Below are 26262 nucleotides of genomic sequence, written 5' to 3'. Positions count from 1 at the left end.
TAGAGCCTTGGCCTTATAAAAACCGCACCCTTTATTGATATAATAATCTTTCTATAGCTCCTCTCAGCAATTTCTCTGTTGATGTAAGAATCTTTTTATAGCACCTCTCTCCCTCTCTTGACTTATTTTTTGGGTAATTGAAAATGGAAAGCTATCACATCTGCATGATGTGGACTGGAGGATGGGTGCCCAAACATCCTTCTAATGGCTGAGATTTCACAAGGCTATCTAGTGACCAAAGGTTAATTTTAGTTTTTTTTATTCTTTTTTTAATAATATATTTTTTGGAGTTTAGGTTATAGGTTTATATATATATATATATATATATATATATATATATATATATATATAGTTTAAGAATATTTTAAATAGTAATAAAATACTCCTATATTTATTTTGACCAATATTTTTATTTAAAATATTTTTATAATTCAATGTGAATTATGAAAATAAAACTAGAACCCCAATTTCATATTAATATTATTCTAAATTAAATATTAACAATAGAAAATAAAATTTGTTTTCTTTTATTTTACAACAATATTGAATATTATTATATCAAATGAGTCATTACAGTCATTGCAGTACAAAAGCAAAACATGAGCAACCACTAGAGAATGAAAAAATGCCCATTTCTTTGCTAGATCATGTGCCATATAATTTGCTTCTCTATATACATGGCTATCTCTGAGGCCACAGTGGGTTAGACTTACCATTGCACCATTCAATAACATTTTTTAATCCCCTTCCACAAACAAAACATCCCCCAAATTCTTCTCCTTCCACGATTTGATACCTTGTAGGACTGCTGCCTACTCAATAGAGTTAGCAGTAGCCACTCCACACGGTGCTGCAAAACCAAAAACTATATTCCCATTTGAATCCCTGGAAACTCTACCTAGCCAAGCCCTACCTGGATTTCCCATAAAGGATCTATCAAAATTCAATTTCAAACAATCATTCAAAGGGGATTCCATACACTTGTGTGTCTCACTGTAGTAAATCTTAACGAAATCGAGTGATCTAAATTGTTTTGTGCATCCGCTTGAGAAATCCCCCATTCTTCTTTAATTATTCTAAATAAATTTCAAGTATTAAATAGGATCTTATTCTTAGAGTTGCATAATGCACTGCCACACCATCAAAGATCCTCCTATTTCTTTCCAACCATAACTCCCATAACAATGAACCATGCATAATATTCCAAAATATATCACCAACCTTTGGAATTCCACAAATCTTCAAGTGATTCACAATGCCATACTAAAGATGGAAGAGTCATAGAAAACCCCACTTGTTGCATAGCCCAATACCAAAGCTGAGAGGTAATAGGACGATGCAAAAATAAATGATCATGTGTATGTTTAACATTTTTACAAGAAATGCATACGTTAACAATGATCTTGCCTCGTTTTCTAATATTATCCACTGTGAGACATGTACTCTGTACCAAAATCCAAATAAAAACATGCACCTTATGAGCGATTTTCCATTTATCTTTTAGAAAAAGTTGATTCCAGCTTATTCGATCATGAAACAAAATATTATATGCTAACCTTACTGAAAATATACCACCGAGTTCCAATTCCCAATTTGCAACATCATCTGTTGAGCTTGAAATAAAGTGGTCCCCCAAAATGTTTTGCAACTCCAGATATTGTTCAATGGCAGCAGCAGGTATCCTATTGTATAGACAGTTGACATTCCACACAGTAGACTGACCACTCCTACTACCAACTTCATGAACTAAAGCCATCTGTTGTGAGCTTCTACTATAAAGGTCTGGAAAACAAAATTTGTTTTTGACCCTTGGATGAGGCTAGTTCGATCTGAACCATTCCATTGAAAGAAAGGATGAGGTCAACTTATATGGGTTCTTTAGGAAAACTTTTGAGGGTTAAAACTAACCGATCCACAAATTTTCAACGAGTTTTGATTTAAACAAGATTAAAATCGCATTTCAAATAATGGTTTCAAAATTTAAGTCAGACAAGCAATATATTAGATCGATCATTTCAAAACTTTCTTTTGAATCGAACAAATATAGTCTTCATTTAAATCATATTGAAAAAATTGAGCTCAAACTAAAAAATCATAAAAACAATTTATCATATTTATGCTTCTCCAGGAGCATAGATCCAAAGATCCAATAAAGTGTGATGTGGATCTTATTGAGTGGTTAGAAACAATAAAAAATGTGCTGTATTGAGAGAGCATATACCAACAAATAATAATAATAATAATAATAATAATAATAATAATAATAATAATAATAATAATAATAATCGAACAGAATGTCTAATGGGTCGTAAAATTTGCTTAAAGAAACCCCAAAATTCAGTCTTAAGATTTCATAGCCAAATTTTGATAATGGAATTTCATATATCTTCGATTTTGATTTTAGAGTTTTTGTTATGTTATGTTGATAAATGAGAGTGGAACAATTTGGCTGAATTTGGTAAAAAATGAGAAAGATATTAAAGATTTTCTGTTTTGATTTGTAAAGCTTGACAAAGCTTTGAACTCTCGATCGCTTCGTGCATAATTTTTTTGTCGAAAAAAAAAGAAGAAAGAGCTATCATTGCATGGAGTGATCAAAGACACTTATTGACACAAAGAGCCCATATTTGATTATTCCATAATAGTTGACACCTCCACTAGAGTTGAAATAGCTTGAACCTTTAGAAATTATAAGGGGCTCACCCGGGCCACCTTCACAATACTTTGTGGATGATTCGCCCATTTGGGACAAAGAACGAAATGTTGAATACCAAATTGGGTCATCTCTTAAAGATGAGGGATTTCTAGAGCTTGAGTGGGGCAGGAGTACAACTCCGATAACCGGGGCACCCCCGTATCAATAAAGTTCATCTCATGAAAAACAATCTCCAACCAAACAGAAATCCCCCATCAAACTACCAGTCTCCTCTCATGAAGAGAGCACAGCAGGGGCATTGAGCCATTATTTGTTAACTCCCAGCGTGCCATAAGGCCATCTAATGATAACTCAGTCACTCTTCTTTTGCGAGAGTCTCACCCAAACTCAAGTACTGAGAAAGAGCCTACTACGGAGTTAACCTCCGAAAAACAACACAAAATCTTCAATGAAAATGACAATCGAAAAAGAGTTGGGTGATCACCGACCCGTTGCAAATAATCAAATGGGGCATTCACGGCTCAAACTTCAAAAGGCATTAACACCTAATAAGTAACATAAATTCTTTCATTAAGGGGAAAACCTAATGAGCCTGTCCATCCAAGCAAAATATTGAGAGATTAGGAAAATGAGAGTGCTTCTTAGTATGAAAATCAAAGTTATAGTAGGGAAATTCAAATTACAGGTCCAAGAGGAATTTGATGACCATTGTGAAATAGATATTGGATGCCAACTTAGGGCAAGGGAAATTAGAAAACAATCGATATTAGAACCTCCTTGCCACTTAGAGAAGGGAAAGATGATCGAATTCCTACATGATATTGGGGTAAATTGCCACAAAAAAAGAAACAAGAAAAAAGGAAAGGCACCATTGACTATTATTCTTCCTCCTCTTCCTTTATTTTCGTCTTCTTGTTCAAAAATAAATAAAAAAGAAGTCTGTTGGGTTGAAAATCCAAAATAAAGCCTCAAGCATTGGAAAAAAAAGGCTACTGGGCTGAACACCTGAAAGGGAACCTAGGGCGACAAAAAAAAAAAAGAAGAAGAAGAAGAAGAAGAAGAGAGTCTTGTCTCTTATCTCTTCTCTAAAGTCCTTTTTTTTTTAGTCAAAATGGTGTCAACGACAAAAAAAAAGAAGTAAAAATTAAAAAAATCGATAAGAATTTGCCTAATAGAACATGTTTAAGGACCTCGATCATCTAAACTTCAAAAAGGTAGGTAGTGCAGGAATGAAATTGGAAATTCAAAGATATTCCGAGCACTCAGGCGCAGTATCCTGTGCTATCCAAAACTTTGTTTCTCTCAAAAACTCTAGAGAACTATCCTTTAGATTGAAATACAAGAGTTGAGGTTGGAAGAAAAATGAACACTCGATGATTCATCATCCTAAAGATCCCAGCAAAGACCCGACAAGCTCATATAAAGGTCCACTAAAGGGATCACAAGTGGTTAAACTGTAAGACCCATATTTAAAAAATAAATAAAAAATCTTGAAATTTTTCATTTCAAAATTTTTCTTTTTTAAAAATTCTCCTCGGTGGTATAAGCCTAAACAACCAACCAATTTCAAATGACAAGTCATTAAAAAACGTCTAACCCCATATGACGTTAAAGGTCGGATGTATTCAGAAAACATCTAACCCTATATGACATAAAAGGTCGAGTGTATCCGTCTAACCCCGTATGACGTTAAAAATTGAGTGTATTCAAAAAATGTATAACCCCGTACGACACAAAGGATCGGGTGTATACGTCTAGCCCCATATGACATAAAGGGTCGAATGTATCTGCCCATCGCTGCATGACGTTAAACTCCTAAGAGGGCTCTATGGTTACAGGAGCTAAAACTGCTAACTAAATATTTGTTTTTTTTAAATATCGTTCTCTTTTCAAAATGTGCACTGTATGTCTTGTGTTTTCAAAAACCTTAATTTATTTGTTAATATCGTAACCTGTCCAACCTCCTGGTTCTATTTCAAACCTCCCCCTATTTTCAAATTTTCTAAAAAAATCTTCTAAAACAAGGGAGTTGGACATCCATACATGATAATTTTCGTGTCGCCGCCTCATCTCTCTCTCATATTTGACCGAGAAACATTTTCCAATTAAGTAAAGCTTTTCAAACCTTAGGAAACCGTAAAGAAAATCAAGGAAAATGTCAAGTTTAAATATTTTAAATTGTGAAAACCTTTGAAGTTAAGTGGCATGGTCAAAAAATCCAACTCGAATTCCAAGCTTGCATAAATCACCGAAACATCTCATGCCGAAAACCCTATAATGGAAATGCCTCAGGTAGGTGAGCAGGGAGCACAATGTCTTGGAAGGATAGTTGGTATGCCCTCTGACCACAAAACGTCAGGATGAAATCTAAAATGTCTGCAGTATTTTTGCCAATCATCTGCCTCTTGAAGGACAGGGAGCACTGAAGAGTGTCTACTTATTTGCCACTCACCTGTCACTCGAATGACAGGGAGTGCCAAAGAGGGGCAATTGTAGACACCCCATTCTTGAAAATTGGCAAATTTTATAATTTTTCTAACCTTAAACAACCCCTTAGGACTATAATATTGTATCAAAACCTTGGACACCATAGTCCATGGTCCCCATCTTAGTCTATACAAACACATTTTCATGCTTCTTTTAGGGTTAAACCATCTTAAGCTAAGAGAGAGCTGGAAACCCTAGACCTGTAGAAAGCTTAGCCTTTGAGAGACTAAAGAGAAAACCGTGAGAGATCCTAGATCTAGACAAGTTCTAGCCAAACCACAGCCACTAAACCCGCAACCTTAAGCTTAGACCAGGTCTAAGATAACTATTCAACAAAGTCAAGACTTGGTCAACATTGAAGAGAGACCAAGAGGATTCTTAGTGTAAACATAGCCGTTGTGGTCCTGATACAGGTGAGGCTTCAAAGCCTCGGATTTGTCAGGTCAATTGGCCTGATCAGGTATTTTTGTCATCATATTTTCTTTTATTTTTCAGCTATTTTGTTAGATCTAATATTTTATTCTTATTTCCTTCAATATTTTGTGTTTTTGGATTTTCATCATCTTTTCTTTTATTTTTTCAGTTATTTTGTTAGATCTGGAATTTTATTTATTTCATTCAATCTTTCATGCTTTTGGATCTATGTTGACTCTACTACTAACTTGAGAGCGGATCTACTCATTTTATAGGAGATCTTGCCTCATATCAGAATTCGTCGATGCCTACCGTTTTCTTGGATGGCCGGTCCAACCCACTTGGGGTTTTGAAAATTGGTTTCTAGATCCCATTTATCTTGTCACTAAAATTCAAGGCAAATGACCAGGCTTAAGGCGATTGATGGAACTACCAAGGGTGTTTGCATTGGTTAACTTTCTACTATTTTGGCAATATTTTATTGTTTCCCATCAACTTGCCACTTCAACTAGAAGGATTTAGGGACTGCAAGTGGTTTATCTTGCTTGATTTTGTACTAATTTGGCAATATTTTACGGATCCCCTTCACTTGTTGCTTAAATTGGAGAGACATGATTAGGCCTAAGCATTATAGGAATTGATAAAGGGTTTCTATTGGTTTATTCCTACTGTTTATTGGGAATATTTTATAGATCCTCTTCCTCTTGTACTTAAACTAATGAAATATGATTAGGCATAAGAGGATTAAGAGCATTGCAAGGGGTTTCTATTTGATGGTTTTCTACTATTTTGACAATATTTTATAGACCCTTTTTAAACATTTTATTTAATTGGAGCCTGATGTCATTCGATAGTGTCATTTTTAAGAAATGGGTAAAATGTCTCTATCCAAGTTAAGTAGTTAGGTTGGAGTTAGAGATTTTAGAAAAACCTATCCAATAATGAAGCTCTTTAAACAGGATTTATTAGTCAAATAAATTTTCAGGTACACGTGTCACTTTTGATTGCAATAGGGAAAGTGACTTCACTATATGTATTACTTTGTGGGAAGAAACATAATTGTGGATGTTTTATGCTTGGTGATTGCTTTAGTGGAAAGAATCTTGTTGAGGATGTTTCATGCTCTTGATAATTATTACTAGTAAACTCATGTTAACTTTATTTTATAATGACAAGAGATAATGGGTATGAACAATGATTTAAAAACCAGCAGTCCGGATTCGTAACTATTGATCTGAGTTGGGAATTGACCCAAACATACCCAATTCCTTTTCGGAATCGAGAATCAGTCCAGCGTCTATCGATTCATCTGATTCCGTTAGGAAACAAGGCAAGTTTATAAGGAATAGAGTGATCCGGATTCTGAACCGGCTTGTTTGTCAGGTTCTAATACATTTTATTTAATTTTATTTTATTTTTTGCAACTTTCTTTCACAATTACATATATATATATATATATATATATATATATATATATATATATATATATATATATATATATATATATACATATTCATGTTGGGTTCATGTGCCCTTTAAAGGCCTTATGAGTGCTTGTAAAATGAAATGATAGAGTGGAACATGAACTCAGTGGGAGTGTGGTCCCTCATGGGTCATACTAAGCAAACGATGTTTACAGATACCGAACTGTGCTTGACAATCTAGACCAGTCGGATAGGAAAAACCCATATTACTTGGGCATAAAGAACAAACCGATAATGATTATAATGCGTTAGTCTTTGATGAGATCAAAGAATATGCTCGGATGAGTGAGCCGAGGGACTGTGTGATCCTTGTGTGTGATGGTGACCTACAGAGATGGGAGCCAAAGCCTCATCCATGTGCCATCACATGGCATGCATATCAATAGATCGTTCGGAAAAGCCAGAAATCCATCTTTTAAGGTGAAGCGTATGCATGTACGAGAGATACCCCTATGCACCATAGGAGCTATGGTAGCATCAGGTCTAGGTGACATTGACTCGTCTCTAGGGGAGGACCTGAAATCCATATATTGAGATTGCAATCCCTTGGCTCATCGGCCGAACTTTAGTGACCCACTAGTGAGTCCCTGCTTTGACTGTTGGTCATGGGAAATACTAGGTCGGTCTGATAAAACAAGTGTGGTCTGTAGTCCACAGTTGACAGTAGAGTGCTCCATGATTGTTGAGTCCTAAATCATATGGATCATTTTCTCATCAAATTAATTTAATTTTGTTTGTTTTATGATATAAAATATTTTAAGATTATTATTTGAATTTTTATGAACCCCTAGATATTTTATTTATAATTTTTAGATTTATAAAATTAAAGATATTGATTTTACAATTGTTTAAATATTCAAATAGTATTCTATAATATTTTTATTAATTTTAAATAAATAAAAATATCAAGGGGGCCCATTGTCCACATGGGCCACCATATTTTTAGAAGGTGGGGCCCATGAGTGCCTCCCTTGGGTAGCATGCCCCACCCTTATTATCTTTCATATTTTTTGGTGAGATGACATGTGGCCATATGATTGGAAGATATTGACTAAATATTGAATTGATATATCTTTGAAAGATTTTGTGAAAAGATTAAGTAAACTTATGCTATTTTATGGTATACACGATATTTTGATTATATTTAATTTATTTAATTTCTATCGATGGGAAAATGGTTTAGGGAAGGGGGATAATGGTTCATGTACCTTTCATAATGTTGATGACCCATTTATGGTGGATGACTCAGATCTCTCACCCCACAAGTCACCCTTGATCGACAGTTTATGTTTAATCTCACAAGAAGAGACAAACCAAAGAAAACGCTAATCTTATTCAAAGCCTATAAAAATAGATTGTCTCTACAAAAAAATCTCTACACCTTATCTTTCTCTCTCTCTTACTAAAGTTTATCTCTCTCATGTTTGATATCTCTCTCCCACATTGTAAAATAACCTAAGGGTTTAGGTTATGGAGTTATTCTCTCCTATCTCTCAAATATGGATTTATGGCTAAAGGTTTTAGGGTTTAGCAAAAATAGAACCCATCTCTCTCTAACTAGGTTGCTAAGAGAATTCACCTAGAGTTTGAGTTTGTGATCAAAAGGGTTCATATTGCATTGGTGTGGCTTGGCCGAAATTTACTTTCCCGGTTCGAGATTGAAGCTAAACCGTCGATCCTGCGCCATCGGATGGTGGTGACTCGGTATGGGGTGTAATAAGCCCGGTCGAGGTAATCTCCGGCACTCTTCCTTTTGTTTATTGCAATCTTATCTTTTATTCTCGAGCATTACGTATAGTTGTTTCAATGACATTAAGTTGTTAAGATATTAATTTTATTGTTATGCTGATTTTATTTTGAAATTTATCTTATTATAATAAAAACTACATGTAAGTGATTTTTTGCCAAAAGAAAGGGATGATATATATATATATATATATTTTCCGATAAAATATCACATAGGTCTTTCTTTTAATTCATAGATTGTTTCTCACACTGGATAATAAGCACTAGTATGTTAATATCGGAGTAATCACGTTCATCACAATATTTTCAATGCTTATGTTATCACTAGGATAGAACACGATATTGACATTGGCATGCATGCATGTTGAAAGTAAAATTGGCAATTTAATTTTGAAAGGAAACTTATCACTTATCCAAAAATAACTCAAAAGTATTAATAGGGGAAATGGGGAACAATTGGCAATAAGCTATCACTATATTTTTTTGTTAAAAAACTACCATTAAATGGACAACAAGTGATAGCGACCAAGAAAGCCCCCACTAAAATATTGTTATTTATTAAATTATGTTCGTTGGATGAGTGTTTACTTTGCAGCCAATGAAATTCATCATACTTTTATTGTATCTATTGTTTGTTTACATCCTAAATTTATTTGTATCAATTTATCAGCTTCCTTGTTTACAAGGTCCCAATTCTATAACTTTTTTTTTTTTTTTTTAAAAAAAAAAACTTTGAAAATTTAACTATTTTTTAATTTGGCGATTAGACTAGTTGTCTTTGTTTTAGTAAAATAAGTGTATATTAGAAGACTAAATTATAATGTTATCGACCATTATATGTGAAATCAGTTGGTTGAGAGTGTGATATTGATGGGGCACAAAGATCAAAATACTTTTTTTCGAATTATGTGACGTGCTTTAAGCTGTTGGAATTCAAATCAGATGATCAAAAGTGATTTGTGACATTCTTGTACCAATAGTAAATGGTCTTATAATATACAAATCAAATTCAATAGTAAATGGTCTTATAATATACAAATCAAATTCATACATAGGGGGTATAACGTGCTACCGTGAGAGCATGTTGTATTATTACTCTCTCAGGTCAAAGACATAGAAATGTTTATCAATCTCAAATTTTGGGTTCGTGGAATAAATTTTGAATAGAAGCATATATCAAATTCTATCGTGCAATAATTAATTTGTTTATATTTAATCTTAGGATAATATTTGTTTTAGGGAAATTTATCAAATTACTCATTCAAAATTAGCAATTTAACAATTTACCTATATCCTTTATTTTAATTTCAAAATACAAATTAAAATACACTTGCTCGTTGGAATCGTTGCAAATAAGAAAATTATTATCTTGTATATCTTTCCTGGGTATTTTGATAAATTCTCCATCCTTTTAACGCATGTGTAAGATGTGAATCATTTTATGTTTTTGGGGATGGTATATGAAATGCGTTTCATTTTCACTTTAGAGGTTCGCGTGTTGTTATAGGAGGAAGCATATATAACTGCTGCATAATACAATATCGGTGGAAAATTTTCGTTAATATTTTATTCGTTGTGGCATTTAAAAAAAGAAAAAGTTTATATAAGGTTGCAACCTTAAAATGTAGAATTACATATGCAGCATAAAAATCCATCGAAAAATGTTGTTTTAATGTTGAAAAAACATATAGAATTACTTATGCACCTCATCTCGACATCGAAATGTATGAATATGAAAAAAATAAGAAGATATTGAGTTCAAAAAAATGGTGCATCTTGCAATACATTATCTAGACCGTCCATTTTTAAGATTTTCATATGTTTATAGATCTACTTGATTTTAACAATTTTTTGAGTTTAAATTTCTAATTAGATATGAAAATAGATTTTGAGATAATCTTATGATTTTTTTCCCATAATTACGTGTTATGATAAAAATTGGATGCACACCTTAATTGGACTGTTTAAGGTTGCAACCTTATAGAAACTCTATACCCTAATTTTCTCTTTTTTTTCTTTCCATCAAAACTACCTGACTTTTTCTTAAAAAATGAGGTCAGAACATGGAGTTCAAATTGGTCTTAAAGACCTGTAATTTTCTTTTGAATGTCTAGGTTTGATCTCCAACTTATGACCTTTTTTGTTGTATGTTATTTAGTTGGTAAAAAAACTAGGTTGGGACTCAAAGTTCTAATTGGTGTTAAATACTTGTACTTTTTTATAAGGGAAAAGTTTACATAGAACAGAGGCTCTAAACCATCAAATTGGAGCCTATCTCAAAACTCTCACTAGTAGAAGTTGTTTTGATGCCTAAATATTCTCAAATTGATCATCTCAGCATCAAGATGCATGAACATGAGAAAAAATTGGATTTCAAGTTTTGAAAAGAATGTATTTTGCAACGCATTTTTTTACCGTCAATTTTCAAGATTTTCAAGTTTTTATAGATCTATTGATCTACACTATTTTTTAAGCTTTAAACTTTATAGATAAAGATGAAAATATATTTTAAGGCTATCACAAAGATTTTCAGTGTTGAAATAATATTTCTCGACACTATTTGAATGTAGGATCTAATTTGACTGTTTAGAGCCTAGATATAGAGCCTAGGCTCTAAACAATCAAATTTTAGCCTTCCTCAAAAGGTTCACTAGAAGAGGTTGTTTTGATTCCCAAATATCTTCAAATTGATCATCTCGACATCAAGAAACATGGACATGAGAAAAATAATGGATTTCAAGTTTTTGAAATAGTGTATTTTGTAATGCATTTTTTGACCGTCAATTTTCAAGATTTTAAAGTTTTCATAGATCTATCGATCTATACTATTTTTAAAGCTTTAAACTTTATAATTAAATATAAAATTATATTTTTAAGATATCACAAAAAATTCCAATATTGAAATCACATTTCTCGAAACTATTTGAAGGTAGGCTCTAAGTTGATTGCTTAGAGCATAGGCTCTACACAAACTGCACCTTTTTTTAAGTGATCAAAGTTAGATCTCAATGTGCGATGGGCTTTTTACCCTTTTTTTTTTTGTAAAGAAATAAAGTTGGAACATGAAGTTCCAATATGTTCTTCAAAACTTGTTTTTTTTTTTAACGAGCCAGTTGGAAGTTCATGTTCCTCATAGTTCCGACTTGGGGGTATTTTGAAAAAGGAAAAGTATACAATAAAACTATGTATTTTTGGTACAAGGTGGTCACACTTAATCTTGACTATTGGATGTGAAATTGGGTGGATACATTTATTTCATTGACTAAGCTCAAAGTTTTAAATTTTTTTTTCGAACTTTGTGATACATCCAAGCTACCAAATTACCCATAAGATGATTATAAATAATTGTGATCCCATTGTACGAAAAGTAAATGGTCTCATGGTATACAATCCCTTCGAAAAAAACAAACACCCAAAAGGAAAATAAATTGAGGGTAAAATTCGAAATTTGCAAGACATTTTTAAATACCAAAAAATGATATTTGTGAAGATTTCCCTAATATAATTCCTCAGTATAATTTTTACAATTTTAAAATAAAAAAGGGGAGAATATCCTATCAGAATGTCAATATTTAAACAAGGTATCTTCTATTATCTATTACGCCTTAAGTCTCATTTTTCATGTTTTTATGCGGTCTAATCACTTCTTGTTTGGATGGTTGGTATTCAAATAAGATGCACAATTTTTAAGACCCAAATCCATTGTTTAAGACAATGTGTTATAAGATGTACAATTTTTTCCCCCCAAAATATAGCCTACAAAATGTCTTACAATACACGTTATCTTGAAGATTTGAAATCATTTGTTTTCGTATCTATACGTCTTGAGGTTGAGATGATTAATTTGGGAGTTTTTCATTGCCGAAACAATGTAAAATGGATATCTGAATATAAAAAATAAAATTGGTAGTTGTCAATTCCCTTCCTCAGGTCACGTGTGTAGGCTAAGTGGCATGTGTGGTTCCCCTTAGCAATGACTTATAAGGCTTAGTGGACAGGTAGGTTGTTCATGGACCTAGTTATGCACTTAGTTGGGAATATGTGTAGATTGTATCGGTCATGAGTGGGATGATGATTGACCGTGGGCAGCCCAGCTAGGGCGGCATGGGATTGTTTTTAAGGGAAAAGTTTTTATAGAGAGGATGCTTTAAACAATCAAATTAGAGCCTACCTAAAAAGTTTCACTACAAGAGATTGTTTTGATGCTCAAATATCTTTAAATTGATCATTTCAACATCAAGATGCATGGACATGGGAAAAAATGGATTTCAAGTTTTAGAAATAGTATATTTTGTATCGTATTTTTTGACCGTTAATTTTAAAGTTTTCATAGATACGTCGATCTACATTATTTTTGAAGCTTTAAACTTTATAAAAAAGATGAATATATCTTAAGGCTATTACAAAGATTCCCAATATTGAAAGTTTGAAACCACATTTATGGACACTGTTTGAAGGTAGGATCTAATTTGATTGTTTAGAGCCCAAGCTCTATACAAACTGCACCCTTATTTAAAATGACTCGTAGAGTAGGTTGTCACTAACAGACTAGGTGGGCTAATGACTAGCCATCAGGCTTGTCATATGCTAGCCCACGCCCACAGGGTGGTGACCACGTATATGTATTTGAATTTTAAACTATTGCAACTAAAGTCTATATAAAACTTTGGCTGGGACCAAAATGGAGCATCTATGCATAATGGTAGTACACTCATGCAAGTACACAGTAATAAGGTGGGCTATGAGGCTTCTCCGTCATTTGAGTGAGTGACGTTTGCATATGTTTGCTCTTTTCTTTTCGTGCGGCTTGTGGACGGCAGGGCTGGGCTCGCCTCGCCATAGCCAATGTAGGACTTAAGCTTGGCAGTGAGAATTTAGCCTTGGAAAAACAATCCCCTTAAATAACCGGCATCAAACTTACAATTTGGTCCGCGATACCACCAAATATTCTCCCTCAGCTTAGTCCTCCAGGTACTGGATCGTCTTTAGCGGGAAAGGAGAGAGTAATTTTGGTCCTTTCGCCACTTCCATTTTCCATCTTCATTTGTATTACGACTGACACGTGCCAAACATCAGGAGCATGTTACCGGGTAACCGGGTCACCTGGTAAAAAGCTACCCATATTAAATACTTCCTGTTGTTTATTTCCCTTATTATTAAGGGCGTGGTTTGTATAAGGCCGACGCCCTAAACAATCAATCTGGGGAGTATCTTAAGTAGTGTCTTATTTTAGTATCATTTTTTTTAATATAATTTAAAAATTTATATTTATTTTTAAATATAAAATTTTAAAGCTTTAAAATATTGTAGATCAAACAGGTCTATGTATGCTTAAAAGTGTTTAAAAACTTGATGGTGTAGATGATATATTATTCTGTGTACTATTTTTAAGATTTAAAAGTTTTATTTATTTTCATGTTCACACAAGGTCCAATCATCGAATAAAGCAGTTTTCAGCATCGCAACAATATTTTTTAATAAATTTTTGAGGTGCGTCTTAATTTGATTGGCTATGGCCTCACTGTTATGTAAACTTTTTCGTGTTATTATTCTCTAATATTTATTATCATTAATAGTCTCCATTATTTTCAATTTTTCTCTGCATTTTTTCATTCCTCTCTCTCTCTTCCCAAAACGCTCTCTCTCTCTACAAAATCTCGGCTGTTGGTCCTGAAACCCTAATTTCTCTGTATGTCAACGTTCTTTCGAAATTCTTTGTGATTGGATGCATAGACGAAGTTTTCCTCGATCAGAAGCATAGGGGCTTTATCCATGTTCCATCATCAAAGCCCTGAGCTCTGTTGCGTATAAACTCATGGCTATTGGGTCTTTGTACCTGGTTTATGTCATCAGGTGCTTATCCATGGAGTCAAGTCTCTGAACCAGTCATTTCGCTCCATATTGTGCAAATCCACAAGGGTTTGATCTCTGAACCATAGGTTTTTCTTCATTGGACTATTGTTTCTGTTAGTTTAGCTCCAAGACGAGCTATTTTTCTTTATTTTCTCTAAACACTAGGAATTTGATATCTGAGCAAAGTTGAGTGCCAAGAATAACACGAAGTTTTTACCAGTAAGTTAGGGTATTTGTTCATGAATCCCTAAAACTATCTATTTATAGACATCATGCCATCTTCTGCTTCAATGGTTCAATAAATTGCTATCGATTCGACACTTGGTTTATTTACTATTCTCTGTAGAAGTGTATACTGTTCAATTGATGAGAATTTGATGACTGGCGCTTGATTTTAGGGGTTTAACATTGATAAATCCATGGAAGCTTGATAGCTGGGGCTTGGTTTTAGGATTTCCATTGATACTTCCAGGAAGTGTGATACGTGGGGCTTGATTTTAGGATTACCATTGATAAATCAATGGAACCTTGATATCTGGCCTTTGGTTCTAGATTCTACCATTGATAAATCAATGGAAGCTTGATATCTGGACCAGTAGAGGAACATCGCAGAGATGAATGTGAGCCACCCTGCAGTTCACCCTGTGGAAGCTCCTCCATTGACAAATGCAAATGATGCTCCAAGAACGAGGATGAAAGACATCCAAGGCATGCCTGGTACTTTAGGGGGCCTCCTCTTAAGAATAGGTCAGTTTGTGTTCTCAGTTGTTGCCCTTTGTGTCATGGTTTCGACCAGTGATTTCGCCTCAGTGACTGCCTTCTGGTAAGTATGATCGCATCTGTTTTATGTTATTCCCTCTCTCCCCCCTTTCTTGTTAGGGTGGCTTTCATTATTTTGAAACTTTGATTTACCTTTTAATAATAATATTACTGTCTATTGGGTTATGCGATCTGGACTTATACCTGATATTTTATCTTATGAATAGGGCAACAACAGAATATCGACTGTTATTATGTTTCATCCATCTAGTTTTATGAAATTTATGAATAGGGCAACAACAGAATATAGATTGTTATTATGTTTCATCCATCTAGTTTTATGAAATTTATGAAGAGGCAAAGGTACTTAGGAAACCATGGAGATATTATTTGGTTTCAGTTATATTTATTAGGCGTCGCACTTTCTTATTATTAGGAGGGATTTATTTTTCACAGGTTGCTGTGAGATAGTTGGAAATGTTCCAGTCCTTAATATTTGAGTTTGGTGGTTGCCTCTGATTGAGCTAATGGGTATAATAAATTTGCTATGAAGCATGTCTGGATTGTTCTGAAATATTTGAGTGGATAAATAAACTTTCTCTGGGGTGCGAAAATGTTATTAAAAGCATGAATAGGTTTCTGTTGAAATATGTCACACTGGCTATTTTCCGATGACCTGAGGAAAGGAGGATATAGGCATATATTCTTTTGCATGGTTCAGAAGTGAGGGAGGTTAGAGAGTGTGAGCAGTGACAGAGAGTTGTGTTGTTGCATTATTGCTTATCATGGAATAATGAGTTTGTTCTTCTTTCTTCTTTTTCTCTGTGGTCTGGGATTGGGTGGTGTTGGTAGGTTGTATTTTCTTAAGTAATAGAAGTAGTGGCTTTAGGGTTAGTACTCACTACCATAGCCATCATAACTAGGTTAGCATAAGGTCTAATTTGGACTTCAAAGCATTTGATGATTCTTTTGACGCTCACTTCTGAATAGTCGCTCTTTAGAAACATTGCTAATAGCACATGGTTTACATCACTCTAATTATGTTGAGTGTCAAAAGTTTGAGAATACTACACATAGGGAATTAGCCATTGCCATGAAGTTTGAAAAATATAAGAAGTGTTCTGATGTGAACAGCCAAATGTTCTAAAATATTATCTATCTGAAATCCAATGCTAGTTGTGGAGTCCTCCTAAGAACATTGGGACCCATTGGGTTTATTATGGCAGTGCTTGGGAGCTGATTTTTTCTTATTATTTTGTAAGCTGTTATAAACCTCGGTAATTTTCATATAGTGGAAATATAATGCTTTAGTCGTTTTTGGAATCTAAAACGAGTAGGACATGGGATTAGTTCCATTGTCGAATTTTTCACCTTGTTCTACTCATTTGTCCCAGTGTACATATCTTTCAGTACATTGTTCTTTTGTCTGTGTCCCATTCCTGTTCTTCTTCTTTTTTGAATCGATTAGTCCTTTTTATTATTTGAACTCCATTGCTTTGTTGTTTGAAACTTATTTTGTAATTTTTTCCTAACCATTAATTAGTGTGTAACCCTGTTTGCCTTGAATTGGATCCATGTCCTGCTTTAAGAGAACCAGCTAGATGTAGCCTCTCCAACTGCTTGTCCTCGCTTCCATCTGTGCAAGGCTCTCTGTCCTACAAATATGTGAGGTCTTATTTGTTTTCCATACATATCTTGGTAGGTGATTTTATAACTTCTCACTCATTGCATGTCATAGTTGCCTTTGTCCTTGATTCATATTTCCTCATTGCTTCCTCATTTCCTCATTTACCCGAGAAAGCATGGAAAATTAGTATTCTTCACTTATTATTGGCGCATCAATGATTACCTTTCTAATGTTGCTAGCCCTATTTGTCATTTATTCTAGAATAATGGATGCCACAAATGATTTAGCTTCAACTTACGAGGTCAAAAGTTGACTCGTAGAAATTGTGATCTGATGTTGGAGTTAAGGAAATTAATGAATATTGGGGGTAGGACCACAGATTGTGACGTACTGATTATTGCTACTTCGAAAGTTCTCGTCTTTGATATTCTTGTCCTTTCCGACTGTAGACTGAATTGGAGGTTTATGTGTTTTTGGGTGGAGGGTATATCACCCTAGAACTTAATATAAGCCTAGTAAACCTTATCTAAAATCAAGGAAATTGTATTAGGGGCTTGTCTCATGCCTAAGATCCTGATTGAAGCCTTTGATGGGTATCTCACCCTAAGCAGATCAGATTGGAACATATCAAAATGCGCAGGTACTAATCCGTAGCACAATATGTGTGTACGTGTGCGTGTGCACGCCGCATGCGTGTGTGTGCGCACGCCGCATGCGCGTGTGTGTGCATGCCGCATGCGCTTGTGTGTGTATGTGTTTGGCTTAAAGAGGGCAAGGGGTAAGCCCAAAAAGACATGGTTGAAAGTGGTAAGGAAAGATATGGGAGGCGACGTGGTTGAAAGTGGTAAGGAAAGATATGGGGGGCTTATGGCCTCAGTGAGGGTATGACCCTTGATAGAGAAGACTGGCGGTCCAAGATTCATGTAGCTGACCTCAAATAGTTTGGAAAAGGCTATGATGATATTGATATACATACATACATACATACATACACATATACATACTTACATACACATATACATACATACATACATACACACACACAAACACACACACACATATATATATATATATATATATATATATATATATATATATAGACACATGTATATAGGGAAAAAATCCTGTCAGCCCATTGGCTGATTAAATAGTGTAAGCCCAACTGCGCAAATTGAATCTAGGCCGATTGGACGGTCACAACTACATTTCGTATTTTTTTTTGTACAAATCCAAATCATATGAAATTTGAGAGGTCCACTCTTATCATTAAGGTGTACCTAATAAAAATATGAAAAAAATTATTTGCAAAAAATAAGTTGACCAAAATACCCTTGAAAGTTTCAGGGGTATTTTGGTCTATTTATTTTTTGTGAATTTTTTCTTAAGGTATTTTTTATATTTTCATTAGATTCATCTATTTTTTAAGAATAGATGCTCCAAATTTCAGGTGATTTGGATTTGTAGAAAAACACATAAATTCAAATTCAATATGCAATCGTGACCATTAGATCGACCAGATTCAATCTGGACCACTGGTCGTTTATATATATATATATATATAGTCAAAATCCATAGGTGAATGTGGATCCCCTTTTCTCCGATTTGTAAAAAGTGATCTACTATAAAGTTGTTCTCCGAATATTCGAATAAATTGCAATTAAAATTATTGTTATCATATTTAGGTCTGTATTAGGAGTAAAATGCTCCATGTTCGAATTGGTTATTCTGGCAATATGAGTTCAAAAGGGCTTATGTGGCCAAAAGGCCTTCTATTCTGCTGCGGTCACATTGGTATATTCGCGATATCTGTGAAACATGGTTGGAGATCTTCCCTCCTGATGACATGTGGTAATATATAGTAGACCTGCGATCATGTGAATTGGGCAAGAAGCCCACTTTCTTATAACCAATACTTGGTATGGAGTAATCCTGTTTACTTGGAGTTGGGCAGGAAACCTTTCTTATAACCAATATTTGATATGGAGTAATCCTGTTTACATGGAGTTGGGCAGGAAGCGCACTTCCTTATACCACTCAATAACCAATATGAAATAATGCTGCTGGACCGGAGGTTGGGCAGGAAGCCCACTTTGTCTCAGCTGTGAAACACAGGATAGCTCTGTGGGATGTGGACAGGAAACCTGCTTCCTTAAAACTGGTGAGTAACTTTTCCCTCGCTTTCTCTTTCGAATTTGGAAATCATAGACATTAAAGGGGAGTTTTTGAATTGAAGAAGGATCTTGAGAGAAATGGTTAGATATCAAGATAATCTCTCTCTTTCAAATTTGGATACCATAGACATTAAAGGGGAATTTTTGAATGAAAGAAGGATCTTGAGAGAAAGGATTAGAGATTCAAGAGAATTGAATTCCAGAGCGCGATAGCCTGGGGGCTCGGAGAGATCGAAGGGCCTTGAAGCACTCTAAGCAAGGGAGTAGCAAAGAAATTAAGAGAGAGATCGAGAGAAAGCACACAGATACCGAGTAAGATTCCAAAGAAGAACTAAGGACGAGGAATAGCTGTGACAAGCAACTTATATTGCACATCATGCCCTCCATATGTAATGTGTCTTCCTCCTGATTCAATATTCTTCGCAATTGATGTAATCAATTAAACAGAGGTTCTCTGGTGTAGTATTTATTCGTTGATATAATTAACAGGGCAATCTACAGGTGGCCTACAACTGTATCACCCAGAAATACGGAAAAGCCCCAAAATGAAGTGAATGTAGCTTGCTCAATTCACTTTGAAGGTTAAAAGTCACATTTTGCAAAAGCAATGTGACATTTGTGTGCGCACGCTGGCGTGCACTTTTGTGTGTGCACGCATGCGTGTGTGCATGTGTTTTGTATATGTGTGTGGAAGAAGAAAGAGAGAAAGAGGGAGGGGGCAGGGAGTGGGGGAGCATTGTCAGGGAGCAATGCTCGTAGCTATCTTTATTAACTGACCAAAAGGTATGAACCTAGATCTGGTTCTTGGCACAAAGAGGCTGCAGTTATTCTGCAATGTAAAATGAAAGCCCTGGCTTGCCTTTTCTATGTGAACATAGAAGAGAAATTTGGGAGAAAGAAAGGCCCTTTGCAGCTTTTTGGAGTGTACATGGTGAGCCATTTGATGGCTACCCTGTGCTAGTTCTCCATTTGACTCTTCAAGGGGAGAAAGAAGGATAGAATCTAATGTGCTCTGTTGAGTGCTGAGGAAGTAGGTGACTGGTGATACCTGTTCAAGGTTTCTGTGGTCAGGTTAAATCTTTTAAAGTTTGTTGTTGCACTGTCTTAGTAAATTGGTTCGTCTGTCATTGTTCTTTGCTTTTTGGAATCACTTTTCTTGCTTATATTACTGAAATCCAGTTGGAATATTGGAAAGTTTAGTCATCTTTGTGTAATTCAAATATGCACGAAAAAATCAAATTGTTTATTTGAAATTTATCGCCATTGTTGATTATAGAAAATACTTTTTCTCGATCCCTATGAGATTCTTGTATATGATAGAATTGAGTAAATCGTACTTTACAAGAAACTTTTCAGAAAGGAATCCTGCCATATGAGAATTCTTTGGCCTTGAATGGTGCTAAATTTTGGAGCCTTGTGTTTCTTGAATGATAATGTGAATTGGGTCTTCCATTTTCAATTTGTGGACTGGATTTTAATCATGCATTTGTTATTCTCAATCAAATAAATTATGGTAAGAAAACAACTCAGTAAAGAGTATTATGTGAACTGATCATGGAAACATTTTTGTAATGTTCAAGCTATCTCGTGGGTGCAACCGTCTTTCAGAGCATGTGGAGTCTTACCCTGGGCTTGGTGGATGTCTATGCTCTTCTAGTGAAGCGAAGTCTGCGCAACTCTCGTGTCGTCAGTCTGTTTGCCATTGGGGATGGGGTAAGCGTCCTGCAAAATTGTCATTGAAAACTTCCTAATGCTTCACTAAGTAATTTACTGAGGAATATACTCTCATTTGATCTTTAGTTCTTGCTTGAAAATAGTATTGGAAATCATGAACACCGGTGTAGATATTGATCAGGACCACGCTACTTCCGTTGGCATTACGAAGTTTGCATAAGTTTTCCTCCCACAGTAGTAAACTTTACGTTTACTCCCTCTGGCAAATGACTTACTTGGGAGTATTTATTTTTATCTGAAATTTTGGATCAACAATAGAATCAAGAGATGACTGTTTTCTGAGAACAAAAAAAAAAGAAAAAAAAATATACAAAGAGACCATCTATTTTTGATACAAGGAGGTCACAATCACTCTTGTCCATCAGATTTCACATCGGGTGGTTGTGAGTGTGTCGTTGACTAAACTCAAAAGTTAAGAAATAAAATAAAAAAAATCTCGAACTTTGTATCACACCTCAAGCCATCCATTTAGATATCTAATGGCTAGAAGCAATTGTGACCTCCTTGTATCGAAGATAAATGCTCTAATAGTCTACAATACTGGATTTTTAAGTACCTTAACATTTAGATCCATCTGTCCAGAAATTGGACGGTCGGTCTGCAATCGTAGGGTGTGATTTATGTCACGCAGTTCCAAGGTGTCTATTGAAATGCTGTTACTTAGGTTGGTAGCTAAGTTGGGTAGCTCACATCCCAATATGTGGGGTCCTAAAAATGCTTGTATCTGGGGTTTGCCCAAGGGAGTAAATGTATTTCTTCTCATAGTTTGAGAAACTATAAAAAAAGATTATCAGTAGTTTTGGATTCATCCCAACTAGAGTGCCTATCTATTCCTTACATTTACTCTCTCATACACACACATATGCACATTCTGCCTCTGTTTGTGTGTGTGTGTGAGAGAGAGAGAGAGAGAGGCAGTTCTCGTTTCATTCTCTGATTCTGAAATGAAATTAATCGACAGCCCATGTTACCTGAAGGAGAGCTCCAAATTGGTTGGTTTTAAGCTAAATGACTACATGTATAACATATGCAAATATACAAGTGAGTAACTTTGATCTGCATATATATGCACCGGTTGTTGTAGGTTTTGTGTATTTTTAAAATAAATATCTGGTGATGTTTCCCAATGTTTGAAAAATCGCGTGTCCTACTTGGTATTTACCTGAGTTGAACGGGATGGGGAGTCTGGTTATTCTGGGCTGAAAATCCCGAAATCCCTGTAATCACTGTGGTCTCCCAGTTTTTCAGTGTTTTGTTTAAAATGTTTATTGTTAAAAATACCTGGTCCAATTCAAGACTCACCCGAGTTGGACCAGGGACTCAGCTTGGACCCCTGACTAGTCGGAACCGATTCTGACTTTTTATAAGTTTGTATTTCAAACCGGTTTTTATTGCATAAAGGGTTCAATCTATAAAAATTCTCATGCCCTCTTTAATGACTGTCCCATCTGTCCGAATCGAATAATAGAATTGAAGCCTATAATCATATGAAACCATGTTTAACCAGACTTATTGTTCGTCTTCTTTTGTGTTCTCTTTCCTCGTATTAATTTTTCCTCAGCAAGTTCCTTCTATTTTTCTTTTTCCAGGAAAAGAACATTTATTTAATTTTTATGCCCGTGTGCTTGCAGATTACATCCACGTTGACATTTGCAGCGGCTTGTGCATCAGCTGGGATCACAGTTCTAATCGGTAACGATCTCGGACAGTGTTCACAAAACCATTGTGCAAGATTTGAGACTGCAACTGCCATGGCCTTCATCAGCTGGTTCACCATTTCCCCGTCCTTTCTGCTCAACTTTTGGACGCTCGCCTCCAGGTAAGTAGAACTTCTTTGGTAAAAGGTAAAAGAGGGTAGAAAAGAACAAGTAAACACGTTCTGACCTTTGGTCTACGCCTTTATCTCACAATTTCTTTGCTCAGATTTACTCAAGATTGTACATATAAACTGGTTTGAGCTTGTCAGTTTTCATGCTTATATTACTGAAATATGTAAATGGATTGGGTTTGGCTGGATTTGGTTACCTTTTTTTGCTGAATTAAGAATGGAGATCGAGCTCAGGAAGAAATAAATCTCTCTTTCTCGTTTTTTTTTTTTTTTATATATTAAAGGATGGGTAATGCATGGAAGTATTGGTTCTATTGTGAGAGAAAACTGGCCTTATTTGATCCAATTCGGTTTGGAGTTTTGGTCCCCAAGCACTTTGACTGGAATTGGCGGCACAACTTGTTCCTGGGGGGGTCACTTAATTTCTTTTTTCCTAAATTTAGTGGCAAATACTTGTTCTTGGGTTTTTTTTTTTAATTTCCCCCCTCTAAATTTAGTGGCAATACCTGTTTTTGTGGGATCTTTTAGAATCTCTCTGTCCTTCCTTTTATGTGAGATTTATTGAAAAAAAATTAAATAGATAATTTTTCATGATTCAAAACACAATACACATAAACTGTAAGAGAATAGTTGAGATGAAATAGACATGCATACAAGTCTTTTTGGAGATATCCGATAAAATTGGAACGGTATAGAGAAGATTAGCATGGCCCCTGCACAAGGATGACACACAAATTGAGAGGTGGTCTAATTTTTTTAGAATGGGGCTATCTGAAACCCATTAAAAGTCTTGGCCTTCATTCTCACTTACACTTAAAAGAAAAAATAAAATAAAAGACATGCACACAAGTAAATGATTGATTCTTTACCTGGAACTAAATGATTGATTATTTACCTGGAACTACCATCTTGTATATAAGTTGGTCGAGCCATTTGTTGTAATATATTGATGTCCTTTGCAAAACCTACATATACCATTCGGAGTATATTCATTCATTTGGAACTTGGAGAATTTGGCATTGATTGTACTTGGAATTAGGGGCATTTTAACATTGTGCTTTTGACGTGACTCTATACACGTGGTTAGATGTGTATGGAGCAATGGTTTAAAAACCGGATCGGTGACCCGGATCGGGCTTTCCAAAAACCGATCCGGATCGGTGAATCGGCGATCCGGATCGGAATCGGGTGAATCGGTCATAATAAAGCTTCAAAAAAATCCGAAAAAATTATTAAAATTCATTATAAATATTGTTTTTTAGGAATTCAATAAAAAATGAGGGTACTTCATTAAGAATTTTCATGTTTTTGAATGAATATGCGAATATTGATATGTTCTTTCCTTGCATGAACCGTCTTTCAACATTTAATTTACATCACACAAAAGGATAAACATAGAATTATGATGGAATAAGTATATCAACATACATGGACTGCAATAAAGTATAAAATTAGTAACATACGATTTAAAAATAAAATGATAGACGACGTTGTTGTTCTTCTTGGTCACGCTGGTGCCATTGATTGAATTCATTTGACAATTCATTGATTCGATCTAAAAACAATTCATTTTCGTACATATCAATTACAAATATTTAGAATAATACAAAATGCAAGCTCCAAACATGGCTACAATTCAATTATCAAGAACATACATTTTTTGTATTAAAAAATTAATAATAAAAACAATTCTTCAAAGAGCCGGCTAACATCAGTCATTCCAACTAAAAAATCCATGAACAACAGATAAAAAAAATACAGTTTTGTATTGAAAATATAATAACATGCATTTTTTTGCATAAATAATCCATCAACATACAATTTTTTCAACAAAAACTTTAACAATAAAAATTTAAAATATGGTTTAATACCTCATGATAATTAAAACCTTGTCACGATTTTCACATTTTTTCGGAAAATCATCATTTTTCAAAAAATTCGATCATGGAAAAAAAAAAAAAATTTACAGCAAACTCAAACAATAAAAATTAAAATTTGGGTTTAAATGTTTAATACATCATGATAATCAAAACTTTATCACGATTTTCATATCTTTTCGAAAAATCATCATTTTTCAAAAAATTCGATCATGGATAAAAAGAAATAAAAAAAAAAAAGTACAGCAAATTTTCAAAAAATTCGATCATGGATTAAAAAAAAAAATTAACAAATTTTCAAAAAGTTCGATCATGGATTAAAAAAAAAAATCATAAATTTTCTAAAAAATCGATCATGGATTACAAAAAATTCGATCATGGATTACAAAAAATTTGATCACGGATTACAAAAAATTCAATCATGGATTACAAAAAATTCGATCATGGATTACAACAAATTCGGTCATGGATTACGTAAAATTCGATCATGGATTACAAAAAAAAAAAAAAACATAAAAAAACAAAAAATTCGATCATGGATTACAAGAACAGAAAAAAAACAATTCGATCATGGATTACAAAAAATTCAATCATGGGTTACAAAAAAAAAAAAAAAACAAAAAATTCGATCATGGATTACAAGTAAAAAAAACAAACATTTCGATCATGGATTACAAAAAAGTCGATCATGGATTCCAGAAAATTCTATCATGGATTACAAAAAATTCGATCATGGATTACAAAAAAAAAAAAAAACAAAAAATTCGATCGTGGATTACAAAAAAAGAAAAAAACATTTACGTCATGGATAACAAAAAATTCAATCATAGATTACAAAAAACTCTATCATGGGTTACATAAAAAACAAAAAACAAAAAATTCGATCATGGATTACAAAAAAAACAAACATTTCGATCATGGATTACAAAACATTCGATCATGGATTACAAAAAATTCTATCATGGGTTACAAAAATAAAAAATAAAAAATAAAATTCGATCATGGATTACAAGAAAAAAAAACAAACATTTCGATCATGGATTACAAAAAATTCGATCATGGATTACAAAAAATTCTATCATGGGCTACAATAAAAAAAAAGAAAAAAGATGTTCTTCACAGAGTTCGTTTTATATAAGCGATTTTAACTGTAAAATTCACCTCTAAGTGAATAAATTACATCCAATTGAGTATATTTTCTGATAAACAACAATATAAGGAATCAAAAACCTAAATTTCTAACACATTATTTCTAATATATCATGAAAACAAAATCAAAAGGCGGAAAAAAAAAAAAAAAACAGCGGAATTCGGTTCCGCAGACATCTCACTGTTCATATCAAATTTCTTGCTGTAATTGACTAGATTACGTAAAATTGAAAATTTTAAATCATACTAGACACAATAAAGATTAAAAACCCTAATTATTGAACTCATTTTGTTCAAAATATGCCGTGAAATAAATCAAATGGCGGAAAAAAAAAAAACCCCAAAATTCTTACCTGTTTTTGTGAACCGAAGCCTTCAATCTCCAAAAAACTCAGTTTTTCTCAACGATTATCACAAATTAGTAACAAAAGGTTTTGATTCACAACTTTAAGATCAAAATGCCTACAAATTTTGAAA

The 26262-nt window shown here is 34.1% G+C and overlaps 1 protein-coding gene and 1 non-coding gene across 4 annotated transcripts; both read left to right on the top strand.

Annotated features, from left to right (window-relative positions):
* The first annotated feature begins 14541 nt into the window (after positions 1-14541).
* On the top strand, positions 14542-23004 carry LOC18436525 (CASP-like protein 5A1). Of its 3 annotated transcripts, none has more exons than XM_088871978.1 (4): positions 14542-14706; positions 15039-15463; positions 20778-20910; positions 22563-23004. In XM_088871978.1, the coding sequence occupies exons 2-4, from the start codon at positions 15255-15257 to the stop codon at positions 22752-22754; spliced, it is 534 nt and encodes a 177-aa protein (XP_088728104.1). In that variant the 5' UTR covers positions 14542-14706; positions 15039-15254; the 3' UTR covers positions 22755-23004. The 3 variants fall into 3 exon arrangements, with proteins under 3 accessions (XP_088728104.1, XP_088728106.1, XP_088728105.1); XM_088871980.1 differs by adding an exon at positions 21893-21972 and having other exon boundaries at positions 14542-15463; positions 22563-22785; XM_088871979.1 differs by having other exon boundaries at positions 14542-15463.
* Positions 23005-23415: 411 nt separating this feature from the next.
* Positions 23416-23516, top strand: LOC148781164 (U6 spliceosomal RNA). Its single transcript, XR_016060061.1, has one exon. It is a non-coding gene; the product is annotated as a U6 spliceosomal RNA (small nuclear RNA).
* The last annotated feature ends 2746 nt before the right edge of the window (positions 23517-26262 follow it).

This window comes from Amborella trichopoda, chromosome 7 (genome assembly GCF_054954075.1).
Source record: "Amborella trichopoda isolate Santa Cruz 75 chromosome 7, AtrichopodaSantaCruz75HAP2 v2.0, whole genome shotgun sequence".
In the NCBI taxonomy this organism is placed as follows: Eukaryota; Viridiplantae; Streptophyta; class Magnoliopsida; order Amborellales; family Amborellaceae; genus Amborella; species Amborella trichopoda.
The sequence above is the reverse complement of the archived record's forward strand: the minus strand, read 5'-3'. Positions and strand labels throughout refer to the sequence as shown.

What these genes read in the sequence shown, in the direction of transcription:
- LOC18436525 (XM_088871978.1), top strand. Translation starts at nt 15,255, where the DNA reads ATGAATGTGAGCCACCCTGCAGTTCACCCTGTGGAAGCTCCTCCATTG. An exon ending in GCCTCAGTGACTGCCTTCTG is followed by an intron (nt 15,464 to 20,777) that starts GTAAGTATGATC and finishes GTAATGTTCAAG; the next exon opens with CTATCTCGTGGGTGCAACCG. An exon ending in TGTTTGCCATTGGGGATGGG is followed by an intron (nt 20,911 to 22,562) that starts GTAAGCGTCCTG and finishes GTGTGCTTGCAG; the next exon opens with ATTACATCCACGTTGACATT.